Source organism: Amblyraja radiata, chromosome 3 (genome assembly GCF_010909765.2).
Source record: "Amblyraja radiata isolate CabotCenter1 chromosome 3, sAmbRad1.1.pri, whole genome shotgun sequence".
Taxonomy (NCBI): Eukaryota; Metazoa; Chordata; class Chondrichthyes; order Rajiformes; family Rajidae; genus Amblyraja; species Amblyraja radiata.
The window spans coordinates 107,122,917-107,135,804 of NC_045958.1; the positions used below are offsets into that span (position 1 = coordinate 107,122,917).

At 43.3% G+C, this 12,888-nt stretch overlaps 1 protein-coding gene across 2 annotated transcripts in view; it reads left to right on the forward strand.

Annotated features, from left to right (window-relative positions):
- Positions 1–12,888, forward strand: part of trappc11 (trafficking protein particle complex subunit 11) — an 87,236-nt gene that overhangs the window by 17,702 nt on the left and 56,646 nt on the right. For both annotated transcript variants that reach the window (XM_033018521.1, XM_033018522.1), the window contains 3 exons: positions 8,151–8,250; positions 10,998–11,071; positions 12,482–12,578. In XM_033018521.1, coding sequence (XP_032874412.1) covers positions 8,151–8,250; positions 10,998–11,071; positions 12,482–12,578 — 271 coding nt within the window. The remainder of the gene's footprint in view (positions 1–8,150; positions 8,251–10,997; positions 11,072–12,481; positions 12,579–12,888) is intronic.

Sequence of the window (12,888 nt, forward strand, 5' to 3'; positions counted from 1 at the left end):
CAATTTTGTTGCCTACACAATCTACTGGGCAGCTGCCAGGGCAACAGACATTCACGGTCAGGTCAAGATTCCTGCACTTACAACAACTGGGACTTGAAAATGGCCCCAAGTTAGATTTAGCTCTTAGGGCTAATGGAATCAAGGGATATGGGGGAAAAACAGGAACAGGGTACTGATTGTGGATGATCAGCCATGATCATATTGAATGGTGGTGCTGGCTCAAAGGGCCCAATGGCCTACTCCTGCACCTATTGTCTATGTTTCTATGTGGCAATAAAGTATTCCATTCCATTTTAATGCTGAGAAATTATATTCTGCACTCTGGTATCTTTCTCCTTGCTCTACCTGTGGACTTGAGTCTGGTTTACATCTAGTGTAATCTGATTAGACTGGATAGCATGCAAAACGAAGCTCTTCACTCTCGTTCAGCGTGTACCCTCTGGTTTTAGAATCTTAATAGGCTTCTTTTCAAGTACTCATATTGATATGCAGTCAATACTTTTAAAAGGTGAATGTTTCACGCAGTCACATAGTCACACAGCACAGGAATGGGTCCTTCAGCACAACTTGCCCACACTGACCAAATACCCCATCTACACTAGTCCCACCTGTGGCTGCGTTCGGCCCTCTAAACCTGCCCTATCCTGTCTTTTAAATGTTGTTAAATAGTACCTGCCTTAATCACCTCCTCTGCCAGCTCATTGCATACACCCACCACCAAAAATGTTGATCCTCAGGTTCCTGTTAAATCTTTTTCATCAAAACTGGCAACTGTATATTGTCTCAGTGTACTACTTCTATACGCTTGTATTGTATCAATAGACAATAGGTGCAGGAGGAGGCCATTTGGCCCTTCAAGCCAGCACCGCCATTCAATGTGATCATGGCTGATCATCCCCAATTAGTACCCCATTCCTGCCTTCACCCCATATCCTCTGACCGCTATCTTTAAGAGCCCTATCTAGCTCTCTCTTGAAAGTATCCAGAGAACCGGCCTCCACCGCCCTCTGAGGCAGAGAATTCCACAGACTCACCACTCTCTGTGTGAAAAACTGTTTCCTCATCTCCATTCTAAATGGCTTACCCCTTATTCTTAAACTGTGGTTCCTGGTTCTGGACTCCCCCAACATCGGGAGCATGTTTCCTGCCTCTAGCGTGTCCAAACCCTTAATAATCTGATATGTTTCAATAAGATCCTGCTGTATTTCAATACAATAAAATTTATTTGTTGTCATTTGAACCTCATTGAGGTTCAAACCAAATTTGGTTTCTGCAGTCATACACACAAGGAAAAGAACCAAGACACAACACAAATTACACAAACATCCATCACAGCGCATCTCCTCCTCGCTGTGATGGAAGGCAAAGACTTATCTCTCCCCTGCACTCCCCATTCTCTTCCCGATGTCAGAGTCAAAGCCCCCGGCGGGCGATGTTAAGTGTCCCGCGGTCATTAAAGCCGCGCCGGGCGATGCAAAGCCACGCTCCGGGTCTTGGTGTTGGAGCCCCCGGCGTGCGCTAGCAAGTCCCGCAGCCATTCAAAGCCGCGCCGGGCGATGATGTAAGGCCCCGCTCCAGGTACTCTTCAACCCCGCAACTCGGGCGGGAGAAGTCGCCGTTGCGGAAGCCCCGAAAAGCGGTCTCCCACCAGGGACCCGCGGGCTCCCGGTGTTACTGTCTACCAGACCTGCGGTAAGCCTCCGAATCTCCGGGGTCGGGGCGCAGCCGCGCGCCACCACAGCTCCACCCGCTCCGAACTCGGCCAGCTCCACGATGGTAAGTAGGTCCGCAGCTCCGCGACTGGAGCCCCAGGTCGTTCCGGTTGGAGGCCGCTCCAAGGTGCTCGGCCCCAACGACAACGGAGACCCGATAGAGAAAAGGTCGGGTTCTTCTTACAGGGAAAAGATTTTAAAAGTTTCCCCACCCCCCGCCCCCCACACACATACCCAGTTAAAAAATAAATAAAAACTACATTCAAGCGAGACAAAAAATAATAAAAAGACAGACGAACTGCAGAGGCCGCTGCGACGCGAGTCGCGCCGCCCACCCAAGCATCAGAGTATACAAGCCCAGCAGCTCCATTCTCTAAGCATATGACAGTCCCACCATCCCGGGAATTACTGCTGTACATCAGTACTGTATATTAGATGCTTATCCTAGATGCTTATCTAAGATGGATCTAATGGTCCTGTCCCACTGTACGAGTTAATTCAAGAGTTCTCCCGAGTTTGCCCTGATTTGAATTCGGAGATTTACGGTAATGGCCGCTCATAGGTACTCGGGGCTCTCGTGGATAGATGTCCCGAGCTCTGACATACCCGCTACTTACATTCTACGTGCTTACCACGAGTTTGATTTTTTTTTAAACTCGGGTGAGCACTTTAATGAACAGGGCCATAAGTGTTTATGTATAGTGATCTTTGTCTTGCGTACGGCTTGCACAGCCTAAAGGTGTAGGACAACTTGTTCTATTTGATCTTATTTGATTGTGCACGCCGGGTTGATTACATTCGTTGAAACAGGGCGGACCACGTGAAGGTTGCAATCTCCCACCCAGTACAACAATGAATTTCACTGTAGTATACCATAGAAGGAAAAGTACTTAGGCCTGGAGTCATAGTTCAGTTTATTGTCACGTGTAGAGCGGTACAGTGAAAAGCCTTTGTTGTCAGCTGTCAGCGGAAAGACTATACATGATTACAATAGAACCGTCCAGTTTGGTTTGGTTTATTGTCATGTGTACCGAGGTACAGCGAAAAGCTTTTGTTGCCTGCTAACCAGTCAGTGGATAGACTGTGCATTATCACAATAGAGCTGTCCACAGTGTGCAGATACAGGATAAAGGGAATAACGTATAGTGCAAGATAAAGTCCAGTAAAGTCTGATCACAGATAATCCAAGGGTCTCCATGAGATTGATGGTAGGTCAGTACCATAGAAACATAGAAAAGAGATGCAGTAGTATGAAAAAGCTACTTTTATAACTACTAAACCAGGTTCGCTTCTTAATAAACAGACACCACACAAACTGTTTGGTAGACCAGTTCACAACTTTACTTATTATCGGCCGATGGAAGGGAGGGAGAACTCCAGTCAAGTGACCATTACAGACACTTGACCGTCCTCCGTTCACCTCACTGAACAACAGAATTACATTGCCTTAAATAGGGTTTTTTTGTCTCCTTAGCACATTTCACAGACATTAGTCATGGTCAGAGGTTGGTCAGAGGTACATGAAAAGGTTTCCACAGAATGCATCACATCAAAGGCCTTTTGTTTACATAGTACAAGATAACATTGGCCATTTGGTTTACGACATTTTATCTTCACAGAGATCACCCTAGCTCTCGCTGCTTCCTCTCTGTCATTTGGTCCTTCATAAACATAGGCCATTTGGTTTATGGCATCTTACTTCAAAGATGTGACTAGCTGTTTCTTTCTCTGTCACTTCCTCACTTGGGAGACAATGTTATAGGATTTATTATCCCACACACCCGCAACCTGAGGCAAGCCTAATTTGAGACTAAATATAAGCTGTAAGCTAGCCCAGAAGCCAATTTAATATCTTCTTATATTTTAACTAAAATTCAGCTTCATCATTCCATCCTTTTATCAAATTTTTGATAACAACTACAGTCCTTGCTGAGTACATACGAAAGACCATAAGCATCTCATCAGACAAATTAATAGTACACTAGTAACACAATCATATCAGAGACAATCGTTCCACAAGTCCCTCCAAACATTTTAAATGGCCACCAACCTCCCCCGGACGTGATACTAAGATACTACCATAGGACAGGAAAAGGATCATTAAAATTGCTCAGCCTTTATTCGGCTTCGCTTGGAATTCCCCGTGTGCTGGTGTAACTGGTTCATGCTTCTCTTGTGTGGCACTGCATTTGCAACATAACAATGCCTGTCACAAATATACTGTTTCCTAAAAATACACCAGTGCCTTGGTTGTGGCAAAAGCAGGTAGATTTAACTGGCCTTTGCAGACCTCTTACTGTCTGTAGTCAGGGTATCTTTGCTGCGCTTGTCATGTTTGACTTCAATCTTGTTTAAAAGGAGGTGTGTACCATCCTTTAAATGTGGGTTAGTCCGCAAGCTTGCCATTCTGAAGAAAGTTCAGTCCATGTGGGCTGGGCCACCCCAGAATAAAGGGAGTATCAATAGCCCATCGTCCTTGTTTCCACAAACTGTTCACAGTCAATCAAATGTATCCAGCGACGATGATCTTCAATCTTTACAGCAGTTCATGTTGTTAGCAACACTTGGTTGTTCTTTTCAACACAATCTCAATTTTTTCTTGTCCCAGCACCATCATCGTATAGCTTTTATGGCCTTGGTCACTGGTTTCCAGCAAAAACTCCTCCAACCTGGGAATGTAGATCTGGCAAGACATGGGTTAATTGCCGACCATACATAATTAGTTAACTGCCCAGGGCCTGTAAGTGGCTTCCCCCCACTCTCCAGGGGGTGGACACAGCAGCTTTTCCTGTATCAATAAAAAGTTGTGGATCTTGTTCCCAGCTGAGTTTTTCCAGCACTTTTGTCTTCCTTTGATCCTCCAGTATCTCAGTTCCTTCTTAACACTTCCCTGTGAACTTATTCTTTAATCCAATTATATCCGAAGAGGCTCTCCCCACCTAAATATTCAATTCTCCAAATATGTTCTCTTCCCCAATCTACCTTCTCACCTTTCATCCCTCATTGTGAGTTTCCTCAAACCCCCTTTTGTAAGTCATAAGACAATTTTTCATCTACCTAATTTCCCTCACACAGCACATGCTTCAACATCTTTTTGTTTGCTTGAAAACAGTAATCTTGCTTCATTTGCATTTTAAAAGACAACCTCTATCATATCAAAACAATCTTTCCCAAAAGAACTCACTCAGAATCAGTAATCAATAATACATTTTCTTTTTCTCTGTAATTTTGACATTTCCAATCTCATTTAACACTTTAATCGGGATGAGTCTTTTTTAAACTTGGTTCAAAAGATTTATAATCAACCAACACATTTTATCATTCGAGTATAGCTCCGCCCCCCATTCATGCCTGTTTCTTAACGGAGCACACCATAAACTGTCTGTACCATTTGCATTTTAAAGGACAAACTTCTTAAAGCGACACACCTGCTAACCAGTCAGTGGATAGACTGTGCATTATCACAATAGAGCTGTCCACAGTGTGCAGATCCAGGATAAAGGGAATAACGTATAGTGCAAGATAAAGTCCAGTAAAGTCTGATCACAGATAATCCAAGGGTCTCCATGAGATTGATGGTAGGTCAGTACCATAGAAACATAGAAAAGAGATGCAGTAGTAGGCCATTTGGCTCTTCGAGCCAGCACCGTCATTCAATGTGATCATGGCTGATCATCCACAATCAGTACCCCGTTCCTGCTTTCGCCCCATATCCCTTGATTCCGTTAGCCCGAAGAGTTATATCTAACTCTCTCTTGAAAACATCCAGTGAATTGGCCTCCACTGCCTTCTATGGCAGCGAATTCCACAGATTTACAACTCTGAGTGCTCTGTAATTGATGATACGATGGTTCAGTTGCCGGATAGCAGCTGGGAAGAAACTCACTGAATCTGGAGGTGTGCGTTTTCACACTTCTGTACCTCTTGCCTGATGGGGGAGGGGAGAAGAGAGAGTGGCTGGGGTGCGACTGGTCCTTGATTATGCTGCTGGCCTTGCCGAGGCAGCGTGAGGTGTAGATGGAGCCAATGGATGGGAGGTTGGTTTTAGTGTTGGTCTGGGCTGCATCCACAACTCTCTGCAATTTCTTGCGGTCTTGGATGGAACTGTTCCCAAACCGTGCTGTGATGCATCCCGATAAAATGCTCTCTGCGGCGCATCTGTAGCAGTTGGTGAGACATGTTGGGGACATGCGGAACTTCCTAAGCCTTGATCTAAAGGAGGGTAATTGGGTTTAAACTCTAAGAATACTACATGTACAGACAGATAAGATCAGTTGAACTTGGCTTTGTGTTGGGCACACACATTGTGGGCCGAAGGGCCTGATCCTGTGCTGTGTTGTTCTCTGCAATGCTGGAAAAAATCTGGTTATGCTGCATCTGCAATGAGATGTGTGTAGGACGGAATCTCATATGCTGGTTTAAAGCAGAGATAGACACAAAAAGGTGGAGTAACTCAGTGGCTCAGACAGCATCTGTGGAGAAACGGAATAGCTGCCGTTTTGGGTTGAGACCCTTCTTCTGAAGCTTGTTGTGCCTGTCTTCTGCAAAGAGAAGTGCAGATCAAAATACTTTTGGCTAATATTTATCCAAAAATAACAACTTGAAATATTAACTCCAATTCTGTCTCCACTTATGCTGCAGATTTTGACAAATCCAGCATCCATTGTTACTATTTTGTTTTTGAACAAATGGAAAAGTTTTATTTTGTAACCTCGTTATGTTTACAGTAAAACTTTGAAAAATCAATAGTGCTGCATTACCAAAATTATATTGAAAATGGAAAGTGGAGATTGACAGATTCTTGATTAGTACGGGTGTTGGGGGTGATGGGGAGACGGCAGGAGAATGGGGTTGAGAGGGAGAGATATCAGCCGTGATTGAATGGTGGAGTGAACTCCGATTCTCCTCCTATGACTGATCAACTGATTTTCCAGACTATTGGATGTTACACCAATGGATAGCTAAACAATTTTATTTCTCTTTTTCAAAAATATGTTGCACTCCAGTATATATATATTCTTCCTGTAAAACCGAGTGGGTTTAAAGGTAGCATGAAACGTATGCCTTCAGCAGCATACTCCCACATTCCCGACTGCTGGGGTTCCAGACTCCAAGCCCAGTTCTGGCCCACTGATCAGATCTGCAGTTAACCCAGGTAAAAATACACCCAATATTGTTTTTCCACGGCATGTGGAACAGTGCTAAAGTTGCTGCCTTACAGCGTCAGAGACGCGGTTCTATCCTGACCACGGTTGCTATCTACGGAGTTTGTACGTTCTCCCTGAGACGGGGTGCGTTTTCTCCAGGTGCTCCGGTTTCCTCCCACATTCCAAAGACGTACAGGGTTGTAGGTTATTTGGCTTCCGTTGAAAAAAAAAATGGTCCTAGTGTGTAGGATAGTGTTAAGGGCCTGTCCCACTTGGCGATTTTTTTGGCGACTGCCAGCAGTCGCCGCTGGATTTTGAACATTTCAAAATCTAGCAGCGACAAAAAAAATGTTGCGACACCTGAGGAAACACTGCGCGTCAATACGTCATCACGCCGCATTAGGCAACGACGTTTTCGGTGATCTGATACGTCAGTCAATGATGCCGACAGTCGCCGAAAAAATTGCCAAGTGGGACAGGCCCTTTAGTGTGTCGGGATCGCTGATCAGTGCGGACTCAGTGGACTGTAGGGCCTGTTTCCACGCTGTATCTCTAAAAGTAAAAAGGAAGTCTTAAGCGAAGGTGCTTGCAATAAAGCTAGGTAAAGATTCACTTTCAATATTGTTTCTCCCATCGCACCAATGTCCTAAAATCAGATTAATACAATATGTCTTGCAGATTCTTACTTTTGCCCACCTCATCACATTTCTTCTTAATTCAATTAATATTTCATGATGCATAGATTGCAGCTTATTTAAATATAAACTTGTGCTTTGCATGGTCTGTATCTGTAAAGTGGCCAAAAATGCAGAAAGATTTATCATTGATTCAAATTCTAATTGATACTGTTTAATTTCAAGATACAGTGCGGAAACGCTTCGGCCCACCTAGTCTGTGCCGACCCGTGATCTCCGCACATTAACACTGACTGTCCTACACATACTAGGGACAATTTACATTTATACCAAGCCAATTAACCTGCAAATCTTTGGAGTGTGGGAGGAAAAAGGAGATCCCGGAGAAAACCCACGCAGGTCACGGGGAGAACATCCAAACTTTGTACAGACAGCACCCGTACGTAGGAGGGAACCCGGGTCTCTGGTGCTGTGAGGCAGCAACTCTACCGCTGTGTCACCGTGACGCCCCTACCGTTCTATGTTCAACACAATTCAACTCATTGCTTTGTTATAAATAGGCTATATGGATGTTGCATTGTTGCTGCTCGGCTATATTAGTTGACTTTTTTATTCTTCATATCAAACACTAATATAAATTGTTCTTTTACTTGTAGGCTGGAAAATGCTTTCTACGAGCACGCTCAGACTTATTACTACACGGAGATCCGGAGAGTTAAATCACACAAAGAATTCCTGAATAAAACCACTCATCAGGTAGATATTATTGAAACGTTTTAGTGAGTAATAATAGTGGGCAGGATAATAACTGCGAAAAAGTTAATACTAAAATTTTGGAAAAAACCAGCAGCCCCACAATTAAAACGTGGATTACGCAAATGACTGAGACCTTGCATTTGGAAAAAATAACATTTGTCTTAATTGACAAACCAGAATTATTTGTTAGAATATGGTCTCCATTTATTGAATTCTTGAAAAACTGAATTGGTTTAACACAGAATCTGGGTTGAAACCTGAGTTTGGGATTGGATGAATAGTTATACTCAACATCTCCTGGTTCTATCTCCACAATCTTGTTATTGGTCATTTCTTTTTTCGTCTTCTTTTTCTCTCTATTAGATTATAGTTTCTCTCATCTTTTTCTCTCTTTATTTTAAAAAAAACTTTAAAAAACTGAAGCTATGTAAGAAATCTGTAATTAAATTGTCGCTTACTTCAATTAATATTTCATGATGCATAGATTGCAGCTTATTTAAATATAAACTTGGGCTTTGCAAGGTCTGTATTATAGACATTAAAGATATTAAATTGTCGCTTACTATTATTTGTATACATGCTTCCAATAAAAATAGTTTTAAAAAAAATAAATAAATAAAAATAATAGTGGGCGGGAAAAGGAGACTGGAAGTATGGTGATATTTATACCATAATAGCAAGCCACTCGTTGTGAATCAAAGTGATCTTTATTAAGGTAATCAGAGAACAGTACACACGCGACTGGGGAGGGTTTTCCCAGGGCTCTCCTTATATACCAGGGCACGCCCCTTAACCACGTGACGACTCGCGTGGATGTTTGTTCAATTTGTATTGTGTGTTCTTTCTCATTGTATCGCTGCTGACATATTCATTTCACTTGCACTTTATGTGCAATGTGACGAATAAACCCGTATTATATTGTATTGTATTGACTCCTTCCCGCCAAACGCAGTCACGTGACCCTGCCAGCCCAAGTGCCGAGGGTTCGCTCAGTATGTGGCCTAACCACCAGGTGGCGCCACACCACTGCAATATTCATTAGCCTAGTGTAAAATAATGGCTGCAAAAAGTTGACACAAGAACTGCAAAGTTGACACAAAGCGCTGGAGTAACTCAGCGGGTCAGGCAGCATCTGTGGAGACATGGACAGGTGACGTTTCACAAAGCGCTGGAGTAACTCAGCGGGTTAGGCATCATCTGTGGAGAACATGGATAGGTGACATCGTGTCGAGACCCTTGTTCAGACTGAGTCAGGAGAGAGGGAAATTAGAGCACTGGAAGAACTGCAGATGCTGGTTTACAAAAAAATACACAGAGTGCTAGAGTAGCTCAGCGGGTCAGGCAGCATCTGTGGAGAACATGGATCGGTGACCTTTTGGGTAGGGACTCTTCTTATACACAATTGCTGTATTGATTATAATACTATGCATGTGTCACAACACTGAAGGAGTTCATTCATCTCAAGAGACAGCACCCATAGTCAGGATTGAACCTGGGTCGCTGGCGCTGTGAGGCAGCACCTCTACCGCTGCGCCACTGTGCCCCCTTTTTAAATTAAAAATATATATATTTATTTTTATTTTTCCTCTTTTTATTTGTTAAATTACCGATTTGTTTTATTACAGATTGGTATCACTAAATGATTAATAATTAGCGCTATTGCTGAAAATCGGAAGGTTTCCTAATTTGAAAATAAGCTAGGAGTAATTTGTGTGGCAATGTGCTCATTAAAACTAATTGGTATTGGTTTATTAATGTTGCGTCTACCAAGGGATAGGGAAGAACCTTTTGAACTCCCTAGAAATAATGTGTTCCATATGTGTGTTTGGAAATGAGAAGTCGCTCCCTAGTGATAGACACAAGTGATGGAGTAACTCAGCGGGTCAGGCAGCATCTCTGGAGAAAAGGAATAGGTGACGTCACTTTCATGTGAATAAGTGATAGGAGCAAAATTAGGCCATTCAGCCCATTTCGTCTACCGCCATTCAATCGTGGCTGATCTACCTCTCAACCCCATTCTCCCGCCTTCTCCCCACAACTCCGGATAACCATACTAATCATGAATCTTATCTAAGGTAGACAACAATTCTGGAGAAACTCAGCGGGTGAGGCAGCATCTATGGAGAGAAGGAATACTCAACGTTTCGGGTCGAGACCCTTTTTCAGACTGGGGTCTCGACCCGAAACGTCGTCTATTCCTGCTCTCCATAGATGCTGCCTCATCCGCTGAGTTTCTCCAGCATTCATATCTCCCTACAATTTTTCCAGCAACTGCAGTTCTTTCTTAAACATGAATCCTATCTATTTCTGCTTTAAAAATATCCATTGACGGCCTCTACAGCTTCTACAGCAATGAGTTTCACAGACTCACCACCCTCTGACTAAAGGAACGTCCTTTTATTTTGAGGCTATGGCCTCTGGTCCTAGACTCTCGCACTAGTGGAAACATCACCTCCATACCCACTCTATCCAAGCCTTTCACTGTTCTGTCAGTATAGTGGCATCGCCTGTTCCAATTCCTTTTCTCCAGAGATATTGCCTGACCCGGCATTACTCCAGCATTTTGTGTCTATCTTATTAAGGAGTGTCTATCTTTGGTGTAAACCAGCACCCGCAGTTCCATCCTACTCACTCCTTGATAAATCAATTCGCCAGCAAGTAGCCACTCATATAGAAATCTGTTGAGATCAGCAGGTTTAATTGTTGTGATCGGAAAGTGGATTAACCTACCCCTTTGTCTTTGATAGCTCTTATTTGTGAGACATCAGTTCAAGACTGCATTCTTCAGTGAATTAAAACAAGACACACAAAATGCATTGAAGTAAGGTTCTTAATTGTTTCAATAATTATTAATATTAATGACATGATATTGAAAGTATGATCTATTTGTGCATAGTTGCTTTGCAAATGACTTGACCAAACAAACTGACTAAGAAGGGAAATGATTTCTCTTCAGCTTTCTATTTGTAATGACTTGTGTGTAAGCTGTGGCTTTGCCAGAGGATCTCCAATTAAACGTTCAAAGGCCCGCTGATAAGTATATATGCAGGAGATTATTGTTAATAAAGTATTTGAATTTAAAAGGACTGCATCTCAGCCAAGCACGGACTAGTCATCATCAAATATTTAGAGCATAGGGAAATATGATAAAATATTATGTTCTTCCTTCGTCATCTTAAGGGCCTGTCCCACTTAGGCGATTTTTTTCGGCGACTTGCCGGCACCTGTCATATTCGCAGCAGGTCGCCGAAAATTTTCAAAATGTTGAAAATCCAGCGGCGACCAGAAAAAGAACGACCATTTAGGCGACTACTCACGACCAAACAGGCGTCAACCCACAACATGAAAAAAATCGCGTAAGTGGGACAGGCCCTTAAGAATTACACTGGTCGCTGTTGATACATATGACAATTAAACGCTCTTCAGATGCTGCCTGACCCGCTGAGTTGCTCCAGCACTGCGAAATGTCACCTATCCATGTTCTCCAGAGATGCTGTCTGACCCGCTGAGTTACTCCAGCACTCTGTGAAACGTCACCTATCCATGTTCTCCAGAGATGCTGCGTGACCCACTGAGTTACTTCAGCACTGTCGTTTGTTGCAAAGCAGCACCTGCAGCTCCTTGTATGTCGTAAATAAAACAGAAAATGCTGAATACACTCTGCAGGTCAGGTAAATAAAATGGAGTTCCTTCATCTACAGAGCATGAAGTGGACATACTCTACAAGCTTTCAATGACATTTTGCCACAATGTCCCTCCATGGTGGCGCGGCAGTAGAGTTACTGCCTCGCAGCGCCAGACACCCGGGTTCCATCCCGACTACGGGTGCTGTCTGTACGGAGTTTGCACGCTCTCCCCGTGATCTGCGTGGGTTTTCTCTGAGATCTTCGGTTTCCTCATACGATCCGAATACGTGCTGGATTTTAGGTTAATTGGCTTCTGTAAATTGCCCCGAGCATGTAGGATGCAAAACTGGGAAGAAATGGAACCAGTGTATGGGTGATCATTGGTTAGCGCGGACTCGATGAGCCGAAGGGCCTATTTCCACGTTGTATCTCTAAACTAAAATACTAAATTCCCACCAATTTGTATTTACATTGTGTGACAGCCTCTGTTATGTATCCTTTAGGGCATGATGATCGGATATTTTATGTCATGTTATTTTTTACACAGGGTGCTGAATATTAATATTGCTGTTAATACAACTTTTTATATCACATCTTGCTTTCAGAAACTATCGGAGTGCGTATAACCTGGTACATGAACTGCGTGCCCACGAGACCAACATGCTTGAAATCAAAACAATGGCTGGATTCATTAACTACAAGGTGATACAGTAGTCATACAGCATGAAAAAAAGCCCTTCCGGCCAACTTGCCACGTCTACACTAGTCCCACCTGCCCGCGTTTGGTCCATATCCCTCCAAACCTGCCCTGTCCATGTTCCCGTCTGCCTGTTTCTTAAACGTTGGGATAGTCCCAGCCTCAACTACTTCCTCTGGCAGCTTGTTCCATACACCCACCACTCTTTGTATGGAAAAAGTTACCCCACAGATTCCTATTAAATGTTTTCCCCTTCACCTTAAACCCATGTCCTCTGGTCCTTGATTCCCCTATTATGGGTAAGAGACTGTGCAT